The 25,802-nt window shown below is 42.1% G+C and overlaps 1 protein-coding gene across 1 annotated transcript in view; it reads left to right on the top strand.

Annotated features, from left to right (window-relative positions):
• Nucleotides 1–1,467: 1,467 nt before the first annotated feature.
• Nucleotides 1,468–25,802, top strand: part of LOC308284669 (anoctamin-8-like) — a gene marked incomplete at its 5' end in the record, with an annotated part of 29,011 nt that continues 4,676 nt past the window's right edge. Inside the window, 12 exons of the mRNA XM_080725370.1 lie at nucleotides 1,468–1,666; nucleotides 5,528–5,638; nucleotides 10,074–10,206; nucleotides 11,025–11,163; nucleotides 11,710–11,806; nucleotides 12,911–13,027; nucleotides 13,578–13,705; nucleotides 14,886–15,047; nucleotides 21,257–21,409; nucleotides 24,243–24,369; nucleotides 25,281–25,336; nucleotides 25,437–25,511. Of these exons, the coding sequence (XP_080581496.1) occupies nucleotides 1,468–1,666; nucleotides 5,528–5,638; nucleotides 10,074–10,206; nucleotides 11,025–11,163; nucleotides 11,710–11,806; nucleotides 12,911–13,027; nucleotides 13,578–13,705; nucleotides 14,886–15,047; nucleotides 21,257–21,409; nucleotides 24,243–24,369; nucleotides 25,281–25,336; nucleotides 25,437–25,511 (1,497 nt within the window). The remainder of the gene's footprint in view (nucleotides 1,667–5,527; nucleotides 5,639–10,073; nucleotides 10,207–11,024; nucleotides 11,164–11,709; nucleotides 11,807–12,910; nucleotides 13,028–13,577; nucleotides 13,706–14,885; nucleotides 15,048–21,256; nucleotides 21,410–24,242; nucleotides 24,370–25,280; nucleotides 25,337–25,436; nucleotides 25,512–25,802) is intronic.

Consider the following 25,802-nt stretch of genomic DNA (forward strand, 5'->3'; position numbering starts at 1 on the left):
TGATCCAATGTGTTAGATAATTGCACCAGCAGGATTACTTGTGCCAATGAATAATTGATCCCACCCAAGAAATACAATTACTGACCTCCTCTAGTCTGAACTGTTAACTGTGTTTGAGGAGAGTAACCTAATCAATCATTCCTTGCAGCCAAATCATTCATCAAGAGAAAGTGTGGTAAAGGTTAGCAACTAAATAAATAAATGTATGGGCACGTGTTTTTTGTGTGTTTTTTATTGATTGATTGATTGATTGATTGATTGATTGATTGATTGATTGAAGACTTTATTAGAAGTTTGCATAGGAAAAGGTACAGTTTCATGATGGTACAGTTCACTGGTACAAGGTCAACTAAAAGGAGATCCTAGAAAAGAACTTGGCTTATTTACACAGGAAACCATTAAGTATCTCATATAACATTGAATGGCAGACGGATAGAACACAGACAGTAGGCTACTATGCATATAGTCAGAAAAAAGCAAAAAAAAAAAAAAAAAAGCAAAAAAAAAAAGAAGAAACAATATACCGTAGGTAAATACAGAGGAGGGTCAGGGTAGGTTAAGGCTGGGATAGGTTTATTGATTGATTGATTTAATACTTTATTTGAAGTGGCATAGGAATAGCACAGTACAGGACAGTAGGCTACAGTTCAGATACAAGGTATAGACCTACTAATAGTAATAGGATGTAACCCCAAGAAAGTACAATGGCTTGTTTACATTGGGGTCCTTTCCCATATATATCTATAGCCTTTATTAGCCTAAAACAAACTTTAAAACACGTATCAGGATGTGTAGGCTACACACCTGTTTGTGAGTGACTTGTTTGTCTTAAGTGTAATTAGTGTTGATTACCTGATCATTAGGGGGAGCCAAAGAGTGACGATGCGCCTTCATCGACCTCCTTTCCCTTTTTATCGAAGCTGTGGAGTGGAGTGTGGACCGTTTCTTTCTTTTTCTTTTCTTTTTTTTTGCTGGTGGTGTTGGTAGATATGATTTCACTTGGCTAGATATGGCTACTTATTCACTTATTATCTATTGCCATATTAAAACAACAGTATGCTATGCCGACCGTAGCCTTTCAAGCGTGGGGTGCGACGATTGATCTGCCAGTGCCAGCCATGTGCAATGTGCATGATCGGTGCATGCATGCTGCAGCTGCATGCATGATGCATGGCAATGTATGTGATGATATACTTCTGCACGCCAGCAGCGTGGGACTCGGTGTCCCCTCCAACCGTTGTGTCGTCACCAGTTACGACTGGAGCGCGTAATGTGTAGGTGTCATACATGGCCATCTTCCTCCTCCGTGACAAACATCATCATCATCATGATTCATCATCATCATCATCACCACTAGTAGGGCTTCCCCGTGCGCTTCAACGCGGAGCGATCATGCAATAAAAAAAATCCCTCCGGGTACATTTATTTTCCAGTTGCACGGTCGCCACCAGTTAGTTCTTCTTATAGATGTCTGCAGCAGGCATGCTGGCTGCAGCTGATGCCGACGCTCATGTAAACAGTGGCAACAGTCCCAGTCCCACCGACGTCGACCACGGCGACGGGGCAGCAGCAGGGGAGAGGATGGACCGAAGCGTGCCAAGCGAGGAGGACAGAGACAGGACCAAGAAGCAGCAGCACATTCCTTCAATGCCATCCGGCGTGCTCGGTGAGTGTCACGACGTTGTGCCTAAATAAACCGTGTATCTATCATGCATGCACTGCAGGTAACCGATGGGGACTATTATGTTGGTGTTCATTTGATAAATTAAAGGGGGGAGAGAGGGTGTGTGTGTTTTACGATGGTGCAGTCTTCCATAGAAGGATACCCCTTCCTTCAGTGTAGATCGAGTAGCCAGGCTGGATAATATTCGATCACCCGAACCCTTACGACAAAGTGGTCATTCTTCTTATCGTGGTTTGAGTTTTGGTTTGCCTTTTCTTGCCCCTTTGCTGCATAGGCTACGCATTCTGAGAGAGGCCCAATAAGTGTCTGCCAGGTCGTTGTTGTGGTCCACAGGTGCATATAAATAAGTCCTGCAGGCTTACTTCTTTCATAAAAATGCAGGTAGCTAACGTCACTGCAGGTTGTAAGCTAGTTTGGGTTTTGAATAGCCAGTCAGTGATGCATTGAAGAAAAACATAGAATGAACAGAATGTTGGTAGACAATTGGTTTCGTTGCAATTTGTTATAGAACACATTATTTAAATCCTGTTTTTCTTCTTTCATCTTAAGCTATACAACAGGGTAAAAGAGCACAGTGGGGAGAATATTGTATCCACATTCCACATTTTTTGCATAGGCTACTTTGTCAGTTACACTCAGAACACATTTTAATTTTATTTGTGGGTACAAAAATGTTGCCCAGAGGTGTTCTCTTAACCATTTCACCATTTGGACACAAGATCACCATGGTGCTGAAAGGTCCATCCTATAGCATCCTACAGCTTGTAACAGAGTCACAGCAGACTTTCTTATTTTGTTGATGTCTTATACAGTGTTATCATGCCACCACTGCAGCTCATTCGACTACGCTTTCTTCAGGTTCTGCTTTTGTTCACCCACACAGAGTTGTGAGCTTCATTTCAGAAGTTGACAGCTCCTGACAAACTTACTACTAGTGTAAGAAAGGGTATCAAGTAATCTTAGGTCTCAGGTCAAACTTCAACACTTTTCATATTAGGGAAACTTAATATGTGCCACAGAAGAGGAAAGATCATATCATGTGAAGGTGAGAGTGGGGTCAAAGTTATCCTCTGCATTATGATCCCTGATTTGGTTCAACTTCAAGGGGTAACTGGGCTTTTTCTCATCTCCCTGGCTTGGTGAGTAGACGAGGAGGATGACAGGTCATAGCAAGTTACTTACCAAGGCTTGCGCTCAAACAGCCCAAGTCAAGGTGTTCTTCACTTACCCTACCTTTAAGCATCCCGCGAAGCATGGCCAATGTGACCCTGGGCGTATAACAAACTTTGAGAGCTTTGTGCTCTGTGCTCTGTGTAGGCCAGATGTAGGCCTCGCTTCGCATCCTGGACAAAGCCAGATGTTGGAGCTTAGCTCCTTCCAGGAGCACCACTCGAAAATAAAATAATGAGCAATTCCTCAGCAATGGTTATATTTGCCTCTCATCTTGTTCTCTGCGGTATTTCTAATTTTGAGAGCAGTGTCCCACCACAGTCACCACATGCTGTATCTCCACAGCAGCTGAACAGTAGAATCGCCATGCAGTAGCCTATATATTAAAGAGATAGTATTGTTTTGAATTTGTCTGTACTGCTGAAATGCAGATCCAGGCCTTTTCTCTGGAACAAAGTGTTTCAGTCGAATGACTTGGCAAAGGCTCAGCCCATGAGCAATGATGTCATTCAGTGGAGTTATTCACTATATAGCATCAGTTCTACTGGTCCTACACTTGTAGGATAGGTAGGACAGAGAGGGAATCAGATAATGAGATGGATTAAATTGCACCACTATGTCAATAGCGAGGCCAGACTTATCTTGTGTTCAGAAGTTCTGTACAGGAAAAAACACAAAGAATCAAAGGCACACCCATATCCTACCACAGAAACACACACACACACACACACACACACACACACACACACACACACACACACACACACACACACACACACACACACACACGTACTGTACTGTGTGTAGGATTTTGGATCCCTTTGTGTGGATCTAACAGTGTTATATTTTGCAGCAGATTTTGATTTAGTTTAGTCATTTAGTTTTAGTCATATTTTAGTAGTTTCCGTTTTAGTCGCGCTGCGACGCGTTGTGAGCTTGTAGATTTTTCAGAGCATACATTTTTTCAAACTTAAAATTACTTTTTTAGTTCCACCTGATCTCTTCTTCACTAGTCCCTCCCTAAACGTTTTAGTCTAGTTTTTATTTGTTGACAAAATTGTCAATATATTTAATCTTAGTTTTAGTCATTATAGCTTAGTGTTTATTTTACTTTTTATTTTCTTTGTTCATAGTTTTAGTTGACAAAATCTACACTGACTACCAATATTTGTGTTGCCAGTGCCACTCTTTAGCACTGACTGTATGACTTATGCACAGACAATATCAAATTAATACATCTGGTAGGTTAATTAATACTTTCCAAACTAAATTGCTTTTAAAGCATGCTCTAGCTAAACAATACATCGCCACTTTACTGCATGCAGAAAAGGGAACATGGCCCCTTTCACCACCACCAAAAGGACACTGGACACCATAGCTCTGTTTACAGTTCATTGTACTTGCTGGTATAGCATGCAGATGCATAACGCATTTAGGGAACAACAGAAGAATGGAAGTGGGTTGGTGTAGGAAGTGAGCAATATGGCTTGTGCAGTGATGATCCAATGGGGCAGCTCAGTTGATGCTGCAGACTGCGAGGGTGCTGCTGGAGTGATGCTTGGCCAGAAGGACAGACATAGTGACAAAGTGATTAATTGCACAAGTGCTCTGTGGTTAGTTTGAGTGTGTGTGTGTGTGTGTGTGTGTGTGCGTGCGTGCGTGCGTGCGTGCGTGCGTGCGTGCGTGCGTGTGTACGTGCGTGTGTAAGGTATGTGTGCGTGAATGAGTGTGTGTGCATGTGGTGTGGCGCGTGTACGTGTGAATTACCTCACTTCTAGGGATGCACCGATATCTTATCGGTATCTGGTCTCTGGCTTATAAATATGCAATTTAATCACACGCAATTGTAAGCCCATAACCAAACGTTTTTAGCATATACTTATTAAATAAACAATATCCCACAATCTTATCCAGCAAACCTTTTTCGTCGCTCCTCCACTCTTGAGATGAGACACGTGTTGCCATTGCATTTTGCAGTCAGTTGCACTGAAATATCCAAATGTATATGTCGGATCGCGGATCGGATCGAAATTGCATCCCTAGGTCACTTCTATAATATTCTGTGAGCAGTATAGCTGTAAAGTTATAAGTACCTGACCAAACAGTGCTGCGAACCAAGTTGGTAGCGGGTTTTGAAGAGCCCAGAAAGTAATTACAAGTTGTAAATGGATGCGGCTGTCAGTCCCACTGACAGGTCATGTGATGAAATGATTTGACGGAGGCCAACATTCACTCGTGCAGGACAAAGAGTGGCTAGCTGAGTGATGTGACACAGTTAACCTCCATGGACAGTGAACTGTTATCTCTGGTGTCTTTTTCTAGCTGAGAGGTGATGAAACAACATAGTTTGTGGCCAAATGACTGGTGTTGATGAGTAACAGAGTGGCAGTCATGGGCAGATTGGTTCAAGTTCTGCTTCACTAAGCTGTCAGCTGTGTCCCTGATCACTCTGATGAGAAAATATTACCATCTGTCGGAGTGTCGGTCCGATTCTCTCGTGCACGCAGTGTCATTCATTCAGTCCTGTGACACCTTTCTAACAGGCTACTTTCTTGACATCTCTCCCTGCATTTCGTTCTCTCCAACACCCACACGCACTCTCTCAACGGCGCTTTCTGACTGTCTCCCCTGTGCCCTTACGTTTGCCTTTTTCTTTGAACCGTCTCCCCTCAGATAAATTGTTTGGGAAACGCCTCCTGCAAGCCAGACGGTACATCATGTCTCGTAGGTCCTGGCTTAAGATGGTGCCCACTGAGAACTGTGATATCCTGATGACATTCCCAGGTAAGCTGAGGTCAACCATTCTTTCCATTATTCCTTTGACCAATGGACCGTTACAGAGAGAGAGCATAGCAGTCTCATTAGGACAACTCTGGCCATTAGCCAACCACTCAGACACATGACCGAGACCCGGAGCGATCCTGGGGGACGATTAGTCCTAGATCCCATCCATTTACAGTATTTGCTTGACTAGAGACTGTCCGCTACGGTTATGATTTTGACATTCAGGCTTGTAGATGGTTACGTAACACTTTACAATATATTTATCAGATTTTCTTTTTTTCACAGATATTTCAACATGTTACATTTGTTACATAACTTTTTTTTTTTTTTACAAAAGACAAAAACAAAGGAAACAATGACAATTACAAAATACAAAACCACAAAAAGAAAAAGAAAAAACAACAACAACAGCACTACTCCCCACCCCCTGTTATGACATTCTTGTTTGTCCTTCAAAATATATGTACAGTACATAACAGCACACATCTAAATTGTAGATATTGTTCTTGAATACTATTAGAATACTTCAAGAGATTCATCAAATTCAAAATATGTTGACAGTTGACACCTATTCTATTTTGTGAGATTTTCATGCAGTACATACCGGTACAACTTAAAATTGTGTGTGTGTGTGTGTGTGTGTGTGTGTGTGTGTGTGTGTGTGTGTGTGTGTGTGTGTGTGTGTGTGTGTGTGTGTTGTGTGTATACAGTTCGTTTCAAAATCATCTGTTACTATACTATAGCTGCCCTCAACAGGAGCAGTCACTGACTTTGCCCATCATTTCAAATTGTAGAAGACATGTTTTGCTAGCATATTAGCCTAGTGATCTAACTGAACTGACCTTTCTGTGTCACTGCCTGGCTCTTCTGTCAGAGGTTGAAGAATTGGCCTGGTTAATCCTCCCTATGCAGCAGAAAATCAATCATCTATCTATAAATGCGAGAAGTCTCTGCGTGTGTGTTTGTAATCCGCGTATCTCGAGAACCGTTCGTCCCACCGGCTTCAGATTCGGCACGCGCGCTCCCCGCCGCGGCACGGAGTGCAGTGCCGGGCCTCGACCCGACCCGACGCGCGGTTTTCCCTAACCGGCGCAAAACGTTCGGAACATCAGGCTGTTCCGGAGGAAATCGGCGCAAAATCGGTCATTGTGACATCACTGCAGTGCCGGGCGCAAGCGCTGACTCATTGTGACATCACTGCAGTGCCGGGCCTTGCCTCGAACCGACAGATATCTCCGTATATGGGCATAAGACTGAGAACTCCATATATGGGCATATGGGCAGATACAGAGATCTCCATACAGTATATGGGCATATATAGACAGATATCTCCGTATATAGGCATAAAAGGGACACAGACTGATACAGAGATCTCCATATATGGGCATATGGGCAGATACAGGGGCGGAAATCGGTGCAAGCGCTGACTCATTGTGAGATTTGTGACATCACCTCATAAAAGGCTCTGACATCACGTACGCCACATGAGTCAACAAAAAATCTCTGTGAGTGTGTATGTATGTAATCCGCATATCTCGAGAACCGTTCGTCCCACCGGCACGCGCGTTCTCCATATATGGGAATAAAATGAATGCCTGTATGCGGAGCTGATGTCTGACATCAGAGTTTTCCGCAACCGGTACTGTGTGTCCAGAGATCTTCATATATGGGCATAAGTGGACAAAGGCAAACAGATGGTCAAAACGGGTCCTATGACAACAGGTATATTGGGGTTTGCATTAAAGGGTGGGGCATTCATGGGGTTTGCATTAAAGGGTGGGGCATTCATTCCCTATTTCAAATTCGGCACACGCGTTCCCCACCACAGCAGGTAGTGCAGTGCTCGGCCTCGACCCGACCCGATACACGATTTTCTGTAACCAGCACGAAAGGTTCGGATTCTGATGTCTGACATCAGGATTTTCCGGAACTGACACTGTGTCTGCATAGATCTCCATATATATGGGCATAAAATGGATGCAGACAGACAGATACAGATATCTCCATATATGGGCATAAATGGACACAGGCAAACAGATGGTCAAAGATCTCCATATATGGGCATAAAGTGGACGCAGACAGACAGATACAGATATCTCCATATATGGGCATAAATGGACACAGGCAAACAGATGGTCAAAACGGGTCCTATGACAACAGGTATAATGGGGTTTGCATTAAGTTTGTCTCCTCCTCCATCTGTTTGTCTGTGTCCCTTTATTCCCATTATGGAGATCTCTGTATCTGTCTGTGCCTCCGACTGTGTTGCAGACACAGTGCCGGTTCCCCCTTTAATGCAAACCCCAGGTTCGGATTCTGATGTCTGACATCAGCATTTTCCGGAACTGGCACTGTGTCTGCATAGATCTCCATATATGGGCATAAAATGGATGCAGACAGACAGATACATATATCTCCATATATGGACATAAATGGACACAGGCAAACAGATGGTCAAAGATCTCCATATATGGGCATAAAGTGGACGCAGACAGACAGATACAGATATCTCCATATATGGGCATAAATGGACACAGGCAAACAGATGGTCAAAACGGGTCCTATGACAACAGGTATAATGGGGTTTGCATTAAAGGGGGAACCGGCACTGTGTCTGCAACACAGTCGGAGGCACAGACAGATACTCCATATATGGGCATAAATGGACACAGGCAAACAGATGGTCAAAACGGGTCCTATGACAACAGGTATAATGGGGTTTGCATTAAAGGGGGAACCAGCACATGTGTCTGCAACACAGTCGGAGGCACAGACAGATACAGAGATCTCCATAATGGGGATAAAAGGGACACAGACAGACAGATACAGAGATCTCCATATATGGGCATAAAATGGACGCAGATAGACAGATAACTCCATATATGGGCATATATGGGCATAAAATGGACCCAGAACTATATCTGCAGTGATCTCCATATATGGACATAAAATGGACGCCGACAGACAGACAGATACAGATATCTCCATATATGGGCATAAATGGACACAGATGGTCAAAACGGGTCCTATGACAACAGTATAATGGGATTTGCATTAAAGGGCGGGGCATTCATTCCCTATTTACATAGTTCCCGAGTTGGCCAGGTCGCCGACTAGACGCTGGGCCGCCCGAGCTTCTAGTCTATCTATAAATGCGAGAAGTCTCTGCGTGTGTGTCTGTCTGTCTGTCTGTCTGTCTGTAATCCGCGTATCTCGAGAACCGTTCGTCCCACCGGCTTCAGATTTGGCACGCGCGTTCCCCGCCGCGGCACGGAGTGCAGTGCCGGGCCTCGACCCGACCCGACGCGTGGTTTTCCGAAACCGGCTCGAAACGTTCGGAATATCCTTATGCGGAGCTGATTGTTGACATCAGGCTGTTCCGGAGGAAATCGGCGCAAGCGCTGACTCATTGTGACATCACTTCATAAAAGGCTCTGACATCACGTACGCCACATGAGTCAACAAAAAATCTCTGTGAGTGTGTATGTATGTATGTAATCCGCGTATCTCGAGAACCGTTCGTCCCACGGGCACGCGCGTTCTCCATATATGGGCATAAAATGAATGCCCCCATATATGGGCATAAAATGGATTGCAGACAGACAGATACAGATATCTCCATATATGGACATAAATGGACAGAGGCAAACAGATGGTCAAAGATCTCCATATATGGGCATAAAATGACAGATACAGATATCTCCATATATGGGCATAAATGGACACAGGCAAACAGATGTTCAAAACGGATCCTATGACAACAGGTATAATGAGGTTTGGACGCAGACAGACAGATACAGATATCTCCATATATGGGCATAAATGGACACAGGCAAACAGATGTTCAAAACGGGTCCTATGACAACAGGTATAATGAGGTTTGCATTAAAGGGGGAACCGGCACTGTGTCTGCAACACAGTTGGAGGCACAGACAGATACTCCATATATGGGCATAAAATGGACGCAGATAGACAGATATCTCCATATATGGGCATAAAATGGACCCAGAACTATAACTGCAGTGATCTCCATATATGGACATAAAATGGACGCCGACAGACAGACAGACAGATACAGATATCTCCATATATGGGCATAAATGGACACAGGCAGACAGATGGTCAAAACGGGTCCTATGAAAACAGGTATAATGGGGTTTGCATTAAAGGGCGGGGCATTCATTCCCTATTTACATTGTTCCGAGTTGGCCAGGTCGCCGACTATGGGCGGCCCAGCTTCTAGTCTCTATAAAATGGCTAGGAAGAAAATGTTAATGTAAAGAAAAAGCAGCACAGTCTTGTAATCACTTTAAAGTTCATTGTTCAAGTCTAAGCTCAAGTCATATGAGCGTAGAAAGGTACTTTTTGATGTGGATTTGTGGATTACTGTAAAACCAGGTCCTCTATTAAAACCAGGTCCTCTCTCTTGTTCCAGACAGTATAGATGACCACACATTGTTGTGGCTTCTAAATCAGATCCGCGTTGGAATCCCTCAGGTGAACATTCAGATACGACAACACAAACACACGCAGGGACATGCGTTCTTCATTACAACTACCTTTGAGAAGTAAGACATTGATAAGTGTGTGAGTCGCTGTGTGCCCGTGCCTATAGCCGAATCCACAGAGAGCAATCACTGCGTTGTCAAGCAGCACCTAGGGCTGGGTGTAATAACCGCAATACTGCCATACTGTGGTTGTATTTTTATTTAAATGTATTTTTATGAAATTTTTTTCATTCAAAACAACTTTTTTGTGAGATTCCGCCAAACCCCCATACCATCGGTAAATAGTGACTTATTAACGTAATAAGTCAAATTCCATACCGCCCTAGCCCTAGCGGCACCGCAACTATAGGGCAGTGCCTGTGGATTCATCTATATGCTTATTGCTTATGTGTATGTGTGTACCCAGCACAGAGTTGGGCATAATAGTGAAGTAAATTGCTGGGTCTTTTTTTATTTTTGCTTATTGCATTTCAAAAGATAGATGTGAAAAGAGAGTGGGATTTTTCTCATTCAGAATTATTATTTTGACTGTGATTCTGTCTGTACTGTACTTCCTACTCACTATCAAATTGACTCAAATGAATGTATTATTCACAAATAAATCTTCAACAACAAAATATTACACTTCATGCTTTATAAACATTCCTGTGTGGCAAGCATGCTAGAAATAAAGTCAGAGGGTGGGCGTGCGTGCGTGAGACTGGGAGATATAGAGAGATAGAGAGAGATGGAGAACTAGCCACAGAGTGTTTGTTTCTGTACTGTAAGTACACACTTAGAGGATCATACTGCTGGCACGCTAACCTCTCAGCGGTTTTAATTCTACCTCTAACCCGCATTTTAATCACTTAATTTTCCCTCTCTGTCCTCATCCTTAGCTTACTGCGGGGAGCTGAACAGATGGGCATGCACAAAGCAGTCAAACCACAGTATGGCGGCGGGACGCGGCGCTTTTCCTGTGATGAAGACAACATCTATGAGAACATAGAGAGCGAGCTCTGCTTTTTTACCTCACAGGTTAGAGGAGGTTGGTGGCTGGAGAGGCTGTGGGCAGGGGTGTCACACCAAACTCTGGCCCCTGGGTGCTTGTGCAAGTCTTTGAATATTTCAAATCCTTAGACCTTAGAGTGGTCAGTGGTGCTCAAACCTTTTCATGTGAAGGACCCCCAAAATGATATGTATTTGGCCACGGACCCCCATCTCAAAATGTTTAGTTCCAGGACCCCCCAGAAGCAAAATTTGAGTTGCAAACATCTACAAGCTCACAGCGGTGCACCGACGCACTGTGAGCTTGCATATCTGCTATTTTTCAATAGCTAAAGTATAAAATAATTCCAGTCCTCTCCACCTTGTGCCCTAGTGAATTTACTGAATTCCCCCCTTGGGATAATAAAGGTATCTATCTATCTAGTAACTCAGTACCACTCCCCCCACTCCCCCCCCCCCCTTGTGACGCCCCTGGCTGTGGACCCTGCAGGCAAACCAGACAGGCTTCAATAATGTCAAAATACATCTCATGCTCATTATCCCTTTTTTCCCTCATCCACTCTGTACTGTTTTCAGGAGCGGCAGAGCATCATTCAGTACTGGCTGATCAACCTGCGAGCCAAACATGGCGAGGTGCTTCATAACATTCACTTCCTGGAGGGACAACCAATCAGTAGGCTATATTGTTTATTCATGTTTGAGCTTTTCCTTGCTCTTAACCACTTAAACCATGTGTTCTTTGTTGCCCAGGCCCTGAACTGTCTGGCAATCTACAAGCTAACAATGTGTTGCCCACCATGCTTCCATTGAGGCACTCTGCTGTATATGTCACCCTGCACATTGTACAATTATGTTATATAATAACTGTATTCATATAACATAGCCTTAGTGATTGATAATATACTATCAATTTAGTAACTCAGTAGTTACAAACAACTAAGCCTCTTGTAGGGACAGCCCATGACAATAAAACATTACCTCTTTCTAGAAACCTCAGGTCAGAAACACCTGCAGCATAATTAGGGTCCTGCTTAACCTTCCCTATCAGACTCACCTCACCGCTACTCACCAGTTAAGAGTGGGGTGGCTCAGAGTAGATGACAGAGTACAGCAACTTGCAATGGGCCTGGTGTACAAGATACACTACACCACTATGATACCCAAGTACCTGTCAAAATACTTTATAAACATTAAGGATGTCCATAATTACAACACCAGAGGCAGCGCCACAGATCACTTCCAACCCAGAGTCAAAACCAACAAAGGGTCAAACTCGTTTTTCTGCTATACCACCAAAATATGGAAAGCCTTACCGAAGGCCATAAAGGAGTGTGGATCACTAGCATCCTTTAAAATTGCCTTGAAAAACCACTTCGGCAGCAGCCGTTCGCAACTGGTAAAAAAATGAACCTAGCCCAACCCTACCCTCCCCTGCCCCTTCTTTGTATATACTGTTTGTTTAGACTTACTGTTTTCTTTTTTGTTTTTCTTTACATATCTACTGCATAGTACTGTGTTCTATTTGTCTGTCATTCAATGTTATATGAGATACTTCAATGGTTTCCAGTGGAAATAAGCTTAGTCTTTTCATGGATCTCCTTTTAGTAGACCTTGTACCAGTGAACTGTACCGTCATGAAACTGTACCTTTTCCTATGCAAACTTCTAATAAAGTCTTCAATCAATCAATCAATCAATACTTAAATATTCATCAGGCACTAAAGAACTATGATAATGAATGACGGTACAGTGATGACAGTGAACGTATTCCACCCTAGTTCCAGAGCTGGTGGCTAGAGGAGTTATCCATCAGATGTTTCCCCTCCATGAGCAGAGGATCCTCAGCCAGCTGATGACATCGTGGGTCCAGGCAGTCTGTGAAAGGCAGCCTCTGGGTGAGCACCAGCAATCTCACAATGTCCTGCAATATAGGACAGTGGTTGTCAACCTTTTCAGGCCGTGACCCCCAAAATAATCATATTTTAACTGGGGACCCCGCCCACCCTACAAGCACTAAGAGTTGAGGCATAACATTTTGTATAACACGGTTGGTTCTATTGTGAAAATACCAGATCTACGTTGCGAGGCGTTGTGAGCATGTAGATCGTCTATTTTCACAATTTCTGCCTCAAATATTTGACAAAATAGCCAATTTACAAACTCACAACCGGTAGATATGAATTGGATGAGAGGAAGAAGAGTGGTGGAGACTTTTGATTAGCAAATTACTAAACTAACCAGCATTTTACAGTTTAAGTGTGATTAGTGTGTTTCAAGCTAACAGTGCAATAATGTGTATGTTCATAGTTGTGAGGTTGACAAACTGAACCGCCACCTCTTACAAGTCTGTTGTTTCCACCCGCCCTGACGGTCGCTTCTCGCCCTTATGGCGTCTTACTGGTAACTATTAAAACAGAGGATTTTGTTGCCTTGTCTGTGTTTCAGATGATATCTGTGACTACTTTGGAGTGAAAATTGCCATGTACTTTGCCTGGTTGGGTTTCTACACCAACTCTATGCTGTACCCTGCTGTTGTTGGCTTTCTGCTTTGGATACTAGCAGAAGATAACCAGGTACATGGAGCCTAAGGCCCCTTTAGATGACAACGGTCTCTAGATAAAATGTCTAAATAAAATGTCAGACATGCCGTCTGTTTAGACGACAACAGCGTCTCCATATAGACAGGAAAAAAATCACGCCTAGGTCTTATGCCTTATGCCTTAACTTCTTTGCCTTTTTTTTACTATTTTGAAAAACATTTTTAAATACTTCAAATGCTGATCTACATCTGCACGTTGTGAGCTTGCAGATCAGCTATTTGAAATATTTTAAAAAATGTGTATATATAGTAAAAAAAAAGCAAAGAAGTTAAGGCCTAAGGCATAAGACCTGGATCATAATAGAGCCCTAGTGTGAAGTGAGCAGTGCTATTTATGAGTTAATGTCATTAATGTGCGAATGTAAACAAACAGCCATGTCATGGAAGTACAACAGGAGTGGTTCTATGCATGCCTGACCGGTCTATCTACTGTAGCAGTGCGTCACCGCCACCTAGCCACCTGGCATTCACACTACATCACTATTGTGTCTATGTAAATGATCAATAAAAAGTGAGAACACAATGGCACTTTACCGTTTTCTGTTCTTTGTTGTTAGATTGTTCCTGATTAATAGTGGTCATGTGATCCAAGATGGCCGCGGTGTGAATAAGGTCATGTTTTAGTAACGTTGTTTATAGTACGGTATAAATTAGGGATGTTAAACGACTCATTACGTTTTCTTTTTTTTTTTCTTGTTTTTTTTTGGCTGCACAGTTGAGATAAGAGGGGAAATGCACTACTCGTCACAAAACAAGGCTCACGGACATGCAATCCGACACAGACACACACACACACACACCGTTCCTCTCGTATTTGAAAAACATTAACATTAACGCTTATAACGTTTTCGAACAAGCGATTAAAACATTTTCGGGGGAAAAAGTAAAAAAGATAATAATAATAATAAAAGAAAAAAACTATTTTTCGACTCGTATTTTTTTAATCACGATGAGCATGAGTCAAAAAAGTGTCTGAATTTGTTATTTGTTATTTATTTTTTAATACTGAAAAGCATTTGACTGGATGACTGAGGATTTATGAAAATAATTAAAATACCAAACGTGTGAAACTACTGTGGGTGGCATGATAATCATTTCAAGTATTTGTTCCACCATGCAGTGTGAGTGAGTGAGTCTTCTCTCTGCCCACACAGACCAGTCAGGATATCTGCTGCGTGGTGTTCGCCCTCTTCAACGTTGTGTGGGCTACACTCTTCCTGGAGCGCTGGAAGAGACGTGAGGCTGAGCTGGCGTACAAATGGGGCACACTGGACACCCCAGCAGAGTCCCTGGAGGAGCAGCGGCCACAGTTCAGGGTGTGTAAACCTCCCTATGTTTGGACACCTACACAGTCAAATCTGGTGTGTCAATGTAACTCTTGAACGTGTACATTTGTACACTCTCTCAGAGTTACAAATGGATAAAATAACACTGAGGATTAGTGTAATAGGGCAATACGTGTAATAGTGTAATAATTATGATAGTGTAATAGGGCAATAAGTGTAATAGTGTAATAGGTGTGATAGTGAAATAAGTGCAATAGTGTAGTATATTTTTTTATAATTATATTTTTACTGGGTGATTAGACACAAGATCAACAGTTTCTTTATGATTAAATTTTCACAGCCACCGAAGTTCAATAGTGTAATAAGTGTAAGTGTACTAGTCTAATAGTGAAATAAGTGTAATAGTGTAATAGCGCAATCAGTGTAATAGTGAAATAAGTGTAATAGTGTAATAGCGCAATCAGTGTAATAGTGAAATAAGTGTAATAGTGTAATAGCGCAATCAGTGTAATAAGTGTAATAGTGTAATAGTGAAATAAGTGTAATAGTGTAATAGCGCAATCAGTGTAATAGTGTAATAAGTTTAATAGTGTAATAGTGAAATAAGTGTAATAGTGTAATAGCGCAATCAGTGTAATAGTGTAATAGTTTAATACGTGAAATAGTGAAATAAGTGTAATAGTGTAATAGCGCAATCAGTGTAATAGTGAAATAAGTGTAATAGTGTAATAGCGCAATCAGTGTAATAGCGCAATCAGTGTAATAGTGTAATAGCACAATCAGTGTAATAAGTGTAATAGTGAAATAAGTGTAATAGTGCAATCAGTGTAATAATTGACTAAATTCTGTATAAATAAGTAACATTATATACAGTAAAGATATGAAGTTAAGCTGAAGTAGCTAGAAAATATACAGAAGCAGCTACTGCTGCCATTAAAAAAGGAGATCGTTGTCGGCAGGATTCGAACCTGCGCGGGAAGATCCCAATGGATTTCTAGTCCATCGCCTTAACCACTCGGCCACGACAACACATTTACTACACGGTTGCGCACACGTGTCGTGATCCGAAAATAGTAGATCTACACACTCACAATGCGTCACAGCTGATCTGCTATTTTCAGAAGGCAGATCATTATAAATCGGCATTACAACACCATCACGGCCCAGCCAATATTTAGTCTACTAAATAAACTGTAGATTTAGTCGACTAAAATATAATATTTAGTCAGCTAAAACTAGACATTTCATATAACAAAAATATGACTAAAACTAAATGGAATTTTATTCAAAAGACTATGACTAAAAAATTGCTGTCAAAATTAACACTGCACTGCAATAATAATAACAATAATATTTAGTTGTCAATTCTACCTTTCCTAACTATTAGGAGCAGTGATCAGGGATCAGTTGGGGGTTAAAATGCTTTGACTCTGACATTTGGACATATATAGAGGCTGGTGACCTTCCCAGATGGTCCCTCTGTCCACTCAGCTACGGCTGCCCTTATAAAAAGAGACCGTTGTCGGCAGGATTCGAACCTGCGCGGGAAGATCCCAATGGATTTCTAGTCCATCGCCTTAACCACTCGGCCACGACAACTCGATAGACAGTGAGCACCCTTTAAGCGCTCGTATAGCATTGGAGATAGATTTACAGTCATAATTATAGTATAAAATGATGTCTCAGTCGGATCATTCAAAAATAGAACTGGTCTAGCAGTTCTCTGGTTTGATCTCACATCTACTGTCCTCTTGTGTTTCCTCTTGACTACACAGTTTTCAAATTACAATCTTCTCATATAGAAGAGGTTGCACTATCAGTGTCACTTTGTGCCCCGGAGATCTTGTCCAGGTTCCAAATACTATAATTGTTTTATGCATCAGAGGCAGACTGGAGTGATATGTTTGCACAGCAGTGAGTAATGTGATCTGTAGTCCCGCGGGGTGAATTCCAGCATGAAGGTAGAGGTCTCAATTCATTCCCCCATGTGTTGTCACCCCTCCCCCCGCCACTCATCACGTGGCTCTTGAAAGAATGGAATGGAAGGAAGTAGGGGGGGGAAGGGCGGGCGGGTGTGTTCAAATTGGGTATTTCCCAACAGTTGCAGCATGCCCGGCTAGCTCAGTCGGTAGAGCATGAGACTCTTAATCTCAGGGTCGTGGGTTCGAGCCCCACGTTGGGCGCATTCCTTTTCAAAAGGAAGGGCTTCTTTCAGCCACAGAATCAGCTAGTGGTTAACACTTGTTATGTATCCCATGTATATTATACATAATCTGTTTATAACACTTTATACATATAATTATAAATACTCATAGTGCTCTATAACAATAATCACAAGACATTATAAAGGGTTTGGGGTTCTATAATGATGGTCTGTGCTTTAGTAAAGTAACGAGAAAAGACCTGCAGAGTAGCCTACAAGTTGTACATTAGAAAATGTATTTAAGCAGAATGTTCCTTTAAAATAAAATTACGTCAATGGAATATACATTTAAAAGCATTAATATGCTGAACAGGAATAGAATACTTTAATAAAAAAATCTGCATTTCAGTGGAATAACTTTAAAAGTCCAAAAAGTTTGGTAAAACCATGGTTGCTACGATTTAACAGACGGTTGCTATTGTGAAACAAATAAAGTACTTTTAACTCCCTTTGTTGTCTGTACGACCACTTTCTGGTAAAACCAGAAGTGAATGTTAATTCACTTCCGGGTTGCACCATTGAACTCCACAGCCCTCAGATAGTGTGGTGAGGTTTCGAGGCAATCTGACAAACCAGAAGTGATAATTTCTGATTAAAATGATAGTCTGTGGGACCACCCACCAAGTTTGGAACCTGTAGCATGCTGGGAACTAGAGCTATGGCCGTTTAAAACCCCAGCCAATAGGAAAGCAGAGGGGGTGGGGCTTCTGCAATTACGGCGTAGGGCGCACCCCATAAGACCACCTATCAAGTTTGAAGCCTTTAGCATGTTGGTAACTGGAGTTATGGCTGTTAAGCCCCAGCCAATAGGAACACAGAGGGGTGGGGCTTCAGCAATTACAGTCTGTCCCTATTGGTGGTGTAAGTCTACACACCAAGTTCTGAACCTGTACCATGCTGTGAACTGGAGTTATGGATGTTTAAACCCCCGCCAATAGGAGCACAGAGGGGTGGGGCTTCAGCTAAGAAAGGAAACGAAGAATATACATAAAGTGTAAAAAATCAGTCAATGCTCATAAGTGAAACAGCCATACTTAAAAAAATCTAATAGCAATACAGTGCCAAACAAAAGTGTCCTGTCCATAACAGTAAATGCTAGTCAGTGCTACAAGTATCTCACCGCCATGTCAAACACAAGCAAAATACTCAATACTACTAACACAACCTAATAGTGCAGAGCCAAACAAAAAAAGTGTCCAATGGTCAGTGCAAGACAAACGCCCCGCACTTTAGTCCTTGTCAAGTGACCGTTGTGTGTCTCATTGTATAGCTTGAGAGCAGCCGGTACAAAAGACTTTCCCAGTCTCTCGCATCTCCGTCCTGGGTAGGCGAAACAGTCGTTTCCTGTTAAAGAGGTGGTGCCATAGTTTTGTTCTTTTTCTGTTTAGTATGTGTCTATGGAGTTAAGATTACTCTAATAGACCCACAGGTGTGGTTATAATGTGCAAATGTGTCTTCCCTGTGTATTTTTGGCCTCTGTGTCAAAAGGCCTGATCGAAAAACACTTAATGACATCATAAACTCATCCCCTCCCCTTTTACCAAACACCCAACACTGTGGGTGTGGCTAACTTCAGCTGAGTCAACAGCTGTGTTAAAATTGTGTTTTTATGTGGCCACACCCACCAGTTCATTAAAGGTCCGCTGTCAGCCCCGAAATTATGATAGTATGATACAGTAGTTCATGTGGTCTCTCTCCAGTGTGCATCCTGAAACAGTCTGAAACTATCTCAGTGTAATCTGCCCAACAATAGCTCACCAGTACAGTAAGTAGTCATACAGTCAGGCTATACAGACAATTAATTTGATTGGCTTATAATTGCGCATCCCCACAATGACATCATAAAAATATTAACTTCTTTTTTAGATGATTCTTAAGTGACAGTTACCTTTAGGTGACAGGCCCCCTTTAAGTATGCCTGGTTGTCAGGTGGGTGTGGCCACATTAAAACACAATTTTAACACTTTATGTACACTTTTTTGGAAGAAAACGTCCTCCTAGCAGTGTTGGGAAGAACGCCGTTACTTGTAACGACGTTACGTAACGAAACTACTTTTCTCGCTAACTAATAACGTAACTCGTTACCTTTCCCCATTCAATAACGCCGTTCTAGTTACTGTGGTGTAAAGTGGCTAGTTACTTTCAGTGGTCCAAATGTTTCTCTCCGCAGCGGCCGCAGAGCGGAGTCTGCCTGTCTGCTGCCTGGGTCATAAACTTGCCTCTGTGTCTGTGGTAACTCTCACTAGTCAAGTCAAACACATGCTTGGCTTAGCACACTAACTTGATGCACTGTAGAGGAGCAATGATTGGTTGACCTAGCTTAAAGATTCAGGCTAAGCCAATCAGAGACGGCCTTGGGCGGGTCTTAAAAAATACACACAAACTCAAAGCCAACGCACACACATTGTCACATAAACGGTGAAGAGAGACGGAGGCACGGAGCGGAGAGTTCTCCTGTCTCCAAATGCTGGCGAGATCTCGAGACAACAGCAGCTTTGGAGCTTGGAAACATTATTTTAACTTTGTGGAGATAAATGGCCCTGAAATCTACTCCACCAAAATCGCCAGCATGTCATCCAGAGTGAACCAAACTGATTGATTCCAAGCCACGTAATGCAAGTGCTAGCTAGATATGAAACATGCTTGATCAATGATGCTTTCCATGCAACATTTGAGTCTGTTAACGCAGTCTGTTGCCTTCAGATAACTACTAAGTGTTGCACAGCAAAAAGGCTACAATGAATATGCCTGTCAACATTTCTAAACATATCTTTAGCTTTATTGTTCCATTGCATTTCTATATGCATAATTGCTACAATGTCAGGGAGTTGTATTTTTTTCTTTATAAGGTCATTACATTATTGAAGCCCCCTTAAAAAAAAAGAAAAAAAGTGTAACTGACTTTTTCCAGAATGCTTCGTTTTGATATATATTTTTTTAAAGTAAAGTAAGGTAACTAGTAACGAGTTACCTTTATAATTTAGTAACTAGTAATGTAACAAGTTACCTTTTCAGAGCAGTAACTAGTAAAGTAATAAGTTACTTTTTTAAAGTAACTTGCCCAACACTGCCTCCTAGTATAATCATAATACATGATCATCATGTCCAAACCAGATATAACCATCCCAGCCTTTATCCATTAATGTTTATTCCAGCTGCGGGCAAAGGTCAAGCCCTATCTCTCTCCCAGTGACCTCGAGAGATTTGCATTTTAAAAATGATTTAAACAGCCGATCTACAAACACAATAAAATATGTAGAACAGTTTCTTATGATATATTTCCCATCGCATATAATGTAGGCCTACTGTATATCATTTATTTCTCTCTCTCTCTCTCTCCGTGTGTCAGTGTGTCTGCCTGCCTGCATGTCTGTCTGCATCGACGTAGCACCGACTCATAAAAAAAAAGAAAAAAGACGAACGGACATTCCGTAGGAAGTGGATTCGGATGACATCAAAAGCCTATTCGCGCATCACTAAAATAAACTATTTACAGGCTCACAGTGCATGTAGAGATAGAGGAGATTGGAGAGTCCTTATAAAAAAGATGTATCCAAAATAAGGTATTTGATGCAAAATGAGTTGCTGCACTACCAACAAGTAATAGACTCGAATAGTCGACTCAAATTGAAGAATCGCCACCCCGTGGCTGAACAGCCACACTACACGTAGAAATAAAATATCACATTTCAAGGGGGCACGGCTAAGGATTTGGAGGCGTGTTTGACAGAGGTACCTCTAGGCGGCGCGAGGTCTCTACTGCCGTCATTTTAGAGTTGGCGACCTAAATTTTTGTAACCCACTGTACAAGCACACACACACACGCAACGCCTCGCGGTGCGAGGCGTTGTGTGCTTGTAGATCTGCTGTTTTCACTACTTTTGTGCGACGGCCTTGTACAATGAAGCAGGGCTTTACATTGCGAAAGAACGTACAAATTCGAAACTTGGAGATACAAGGTTTCCACCCGACAACGACGATATGACATAAAAAGTGAAAATATCCACTGCTCTGTTTTGCTCCTCAACTGTCCCAGGGGGTGAAGCGGTGCAGTCCCATTACAGGCTGCGAGGAGTTCTACTACCCTCCCTGGAAGAGGACCTTGTTCCGGTGGCTGGTCAGCCTGCCCATATGCCTGCTCTGTCTTTGCTTTGTCTTTCTGGCCATGCTGCTCTGTCTGGAATTGCAGGTTAGTGATGGATAATACAGCTTTGGCTGTCACAATTATTACAAAATTGTCTAATCGCAATTATTTGAAGTAATCGCAATTATTTTGCATAATCGTCATAATTGTTTCCATGTTGAGAAATGTTAATATAGTTTCAAACACTTTAAAAAAGTTGTGGAAATAGCAGATCTACAAGCTCACAACGTTTCGCATCGCAACGCGTTGTGAGCTTGTAGATCGGCTATTTCCACTATCAATGTTCTTTTTCAAGTATAAAGTTGTCAAATATGTAAGTAATTTCTTTGTATATTAGGTTATGTGTCATATCTGCCATGTGCAACTTCAAAATCTACAAGCCAAACAGGAATGTTATGTAATTGTCAACGACAGAAACAAAATTAAATCATTAATCGCAATTATTTGAGTGACATTTAATCGTCATGTAAAATGTCATAATCGTGACAGCCCTAAATACAGCCCAACCAAGAAACTAATTTACAGTTTTACAAGTTTTTGATTCTTATTATACCACTAGTGGGGTTTTGTTCATGTATTTATTAGATGCATTCTTCCCTTTAAATATATGTTTACTTTAGAACAGCGCTACTCAACCCGCGGCCCGCGGGCCGCATGCGGCCCTTTCCGCATGTCTGTGCGGCCCGTCATGATCATGCCAATAAAAATATGATTTTTCTAAGCCTGTCAAAGTTAACGCGCAACGCAAAATGCGGTGATGTTTGAGCCTCGGTGGACTCCGTAGTCAGGAAGCGAATGCAGTCGAGTCAATGCATTATTACCAAGCCCCCAGAACCCAGGGCTAGATTTGAAGCAGCCCCGATGGTGGCCAAAGTTGGAACTGCAGCCTAAACACGCATTTTGGCCCCGCCCCTCCACTCCAGACTGTGAGCGGAGAGCAGCGTGACGTCATTTGTGGTCTCGAATAGTGGCCAATTTCCCCCAGAATGCACCTGGATTAGCTACATGCTAGCACGTAGCCGTTGCTTCAAAACGCCACTGAGCACTTGCATTGAAATGATAGTGGGGGCGGGGCTCGTCCGCTCTCTATTTTATATATACTCTATGATTATTACAGAGAGCTCTGCGGAGATGCAGGCTACACTAGATCTATTGTACAACGAGACGGTCAGACAGACAAATCTGCGGAGATTTTGCAGCAGGCTGCAGACAACCACAGTCGGGCTCACTGGAGTGGAGACGCATGACGGTCGTGCGATATGAACGCTCGCGACCCGGACCGTCATGTTTTAGGCTAGTGAAGACGTAGTCCTTGTCTGTGCTTGTCTCTGCCTCCGTGACTCCGCCAGTCAGCATCGACAGACAGTGCACACATTCCAACAGATCGTAGCAGCCAGGGAACTATGCTTGTACCCCAAATGGGGAAGTTTTCTCATGCCAATAACGCTCCTTTTCATTAATAGGACGGATTTAAAATAAATGGACGTTTATACTTATTATTTAATCACTCAAACGCCAGCATCCCTATTCTTGGGGGACATTCACCAAAAAATAGCCGATCTACAAGCTCACCACAGGATGCATTTTGAGCTTGTAGATCGGCTATTTTTGGTTAAGAGTTGTTGTTGTTGTATGGAAAAATAACTCAAGTACAGTTCAACTCAGCCAGTAGTTTGTAAAACAGTTTGATGCTTTGAGCTTAAACACAACTAACTGCTCATTGAAGGAGAGCTCAAAGCATCAAACTGTTTTACAAGCACAGAAGCCCACAACTGGCTGAGTTGAACTGTACTTGAGTTATTTTTATTTTTAACAACTCTTAACCAAAAATAGCCGATCTACAAGCTCACAATGCATCTTGTGGTGAGCTTGTAGATCGGCTATTTTTGGTGAATGTCCCCCAAGAAGGGATGCTGGGGTTTGAGTGATTGAATATAAACGTCTATTTATTTTAAATCCATCCTATTAATGAAAAGGAGCGTTATTGGCATGAGAAAACAAACCTTTACATTGCCAAAGTTCACTAGTCTTGCATACCCAGACACAGGGGCGTTAATTTTCACTTCACATTTTGTGAATAAAGCCTAATTTGATAACATTTGATCATTTCTTCATTCCATCCATGACAATCTTTTGGTTCAATGAGGTTTGGCCTGGCTTATATAGATGGAAATGTGGCTGTTTTCTGGGTGTTTCCTTAATTATTAGACTTGTCATAAGTGTGTTACAAAATCATTGTTAATGTCCAAAATGGGACCGTCATTTTTAGCTTGCGGCCCTTTGGACTTTTGGTATTTTGCTGAGTGGCCCCTGAGCCATCTTAAGTTGAGTAGCCCTGCTTTAGAACGATGCTGGTGCCCATTGAGGCGTGGTGGTTGAGTCACTCACTGCCAGAATCACACATGGACTTGCTGGCCTGGGATCGGATCCCACAAGAGCATTCCCATGTGTCCCTCCCCAACACTATTTTTCTCTATGCTTTCCTTTTTCTGAATACGATCATTCATTTATACATGTGCCCCCTTTTCAACTGTTTTTATTACATTTTGACACTTGCTTTGGCAATGTAAATGTATGTTTTCTCATGCCAATAAAGCTCCTTTGAATTGAATTGTAATACAGCCGTAGTCATAAATGTGAATCCATCCAACTCGTTGTCAGGGTGTTATTAGTGTGATGCTTTGTGAGATGATAATCTTAATTTATTTTTTATAAGAGAGAGAGAGAGAGATGTCACATTCATGCCCAAAGCACTGCTAGTGTCGCTTCACATCAGTGCAATTGGCTTTCAAGGCCAGCTATGTGTTGAATACAGGGCATTAGGTGAATAACCTTTAATAAAGATGACCGTGTCTCATACCCTTAATTAAACTGACAGGAGGTGGTGATGGACATTAAGGAACTCCCTGGCATTACCAGATTCATTCCTAAGATCATCCTGGCCATTACTGTGACGATATGTGATGAGGTGTACAAGAAAATCGCATACTGGCTCAATGACAGGGGTAAGAACCTGAAAACAAACTTCAAGCAGTCAGTGCTTTGTGTTGATTCTTTTAGACAGCAACAATATTATCAATTAAGCCAAATTAACCTCTTTAACTCTGGTGTCCATGAAAACGTCAATAAAAAAGAAGGCTTAAAGGTAGCCTGGGTACCAGCCTGCTACGCTACGTTCCTTGGATTTGTTTTGTCACTTCGCTTCTCAGTCTGGCAAGCCCCCATTTGACTCGTATTTCCGAACATGTTATATAGGCGTTATCGTTGCTGATTGGATGTTGTTCCAACGAATTAGAGTAGGGTTAGGGTAGCTACTTCATCAGCCTGGCCAGACTGAGAAACGAAGTGACTAAATAAATCCACAGAACATAGAGTAGCAGCCTGGTACCCAGGCTAGCTTAAAGGTAGGGTAAGTGATTTTCTTTGGTTAAAATAAGTGTTGAATAGCTCTATATTCTGATTGCGACTGTAGGTCGCAGTTAACTACTAGTAAGACGCCTCAGGGACAGCGGGACAGTGACGCCTCCCCCTAAAGGGCGAGGTCGCGCCATGTCTTGGCCGTCTGTCCAGTGATGTATATCGGACCAGTTACCTATATATGGAGATCCATGTACTGTATATGGAGATATGCTGTGAGACCTCAAACATGCTTACTCAGTTATTTGTTATGTGAAAATCCTATGACGTCTATCACATCTGACATCATACATACAATCCTTTTTATGCCCATACATGGAGATCCCTGTCTGACACACAGATATGGCTGTCTTCCTCCATATATGGGCATTCTATGAAGTTCTGTTTGTTTGGGCAACAGTTACATGGCAAGCGAACTGTCATTACTCTCATTTCACTCTCACTATTCACCTCCACAGTGAATAATACTTTTGTGAACCTGTTTTGGGGTCTTTTCCAGAGAACTATAGACTTCAGAGTGCCTATGAGAATAATCTCATCATCAAGATGGTTTTTGTAAGTCAGGCTTTGTTTGCTGCTTGATATTTCAATAGAGAGGACTGGTATTGATGTATGGTTATTTATGCAGTTGTAATGTTTACTCTTTGCTTCACAGTTTGAATTCATCAACTCCTACCTTAGCCTTTTTTACATTGGATTCTACCTCAAGGATATGGAGCGATTGAAGGAGGTAACAACAGATGACACTTACTGTATATCAAATACACATTAGCAGCTATATTTTTGTCCATGCCTTACCCCTTATCCCTAAACGTCTTTGCCCTTTTTTACTATTTTGAAAAACATGGACGAAAATATGGCCAGAGGCTTTTTCTTTTGAAATGTTTATGTTCTCTGTTGTCAGTCGATATACATGAAGTATACATTAACCGTAAGCCAGAGTCTTCTGATGTTACACTTTCAACAAGCCTTACGTTTCTGCAAAATGAAAGGGTCATACAGTAATTCATTCAGCCATTGT

The sequence above is a fragment of the Nannobrachium achirus genome, assembly GCF_963921795.1.
Source record: "Nannobrachium achirus genome assembly, chromosome: 5".
NCBI classification, from domain to species: Eukaryota; Metazoa; Chordata; class Actinopteri; order Myctophiformes; family Myctophidae; genus Nannobrachium; species Nannobrachium achirus.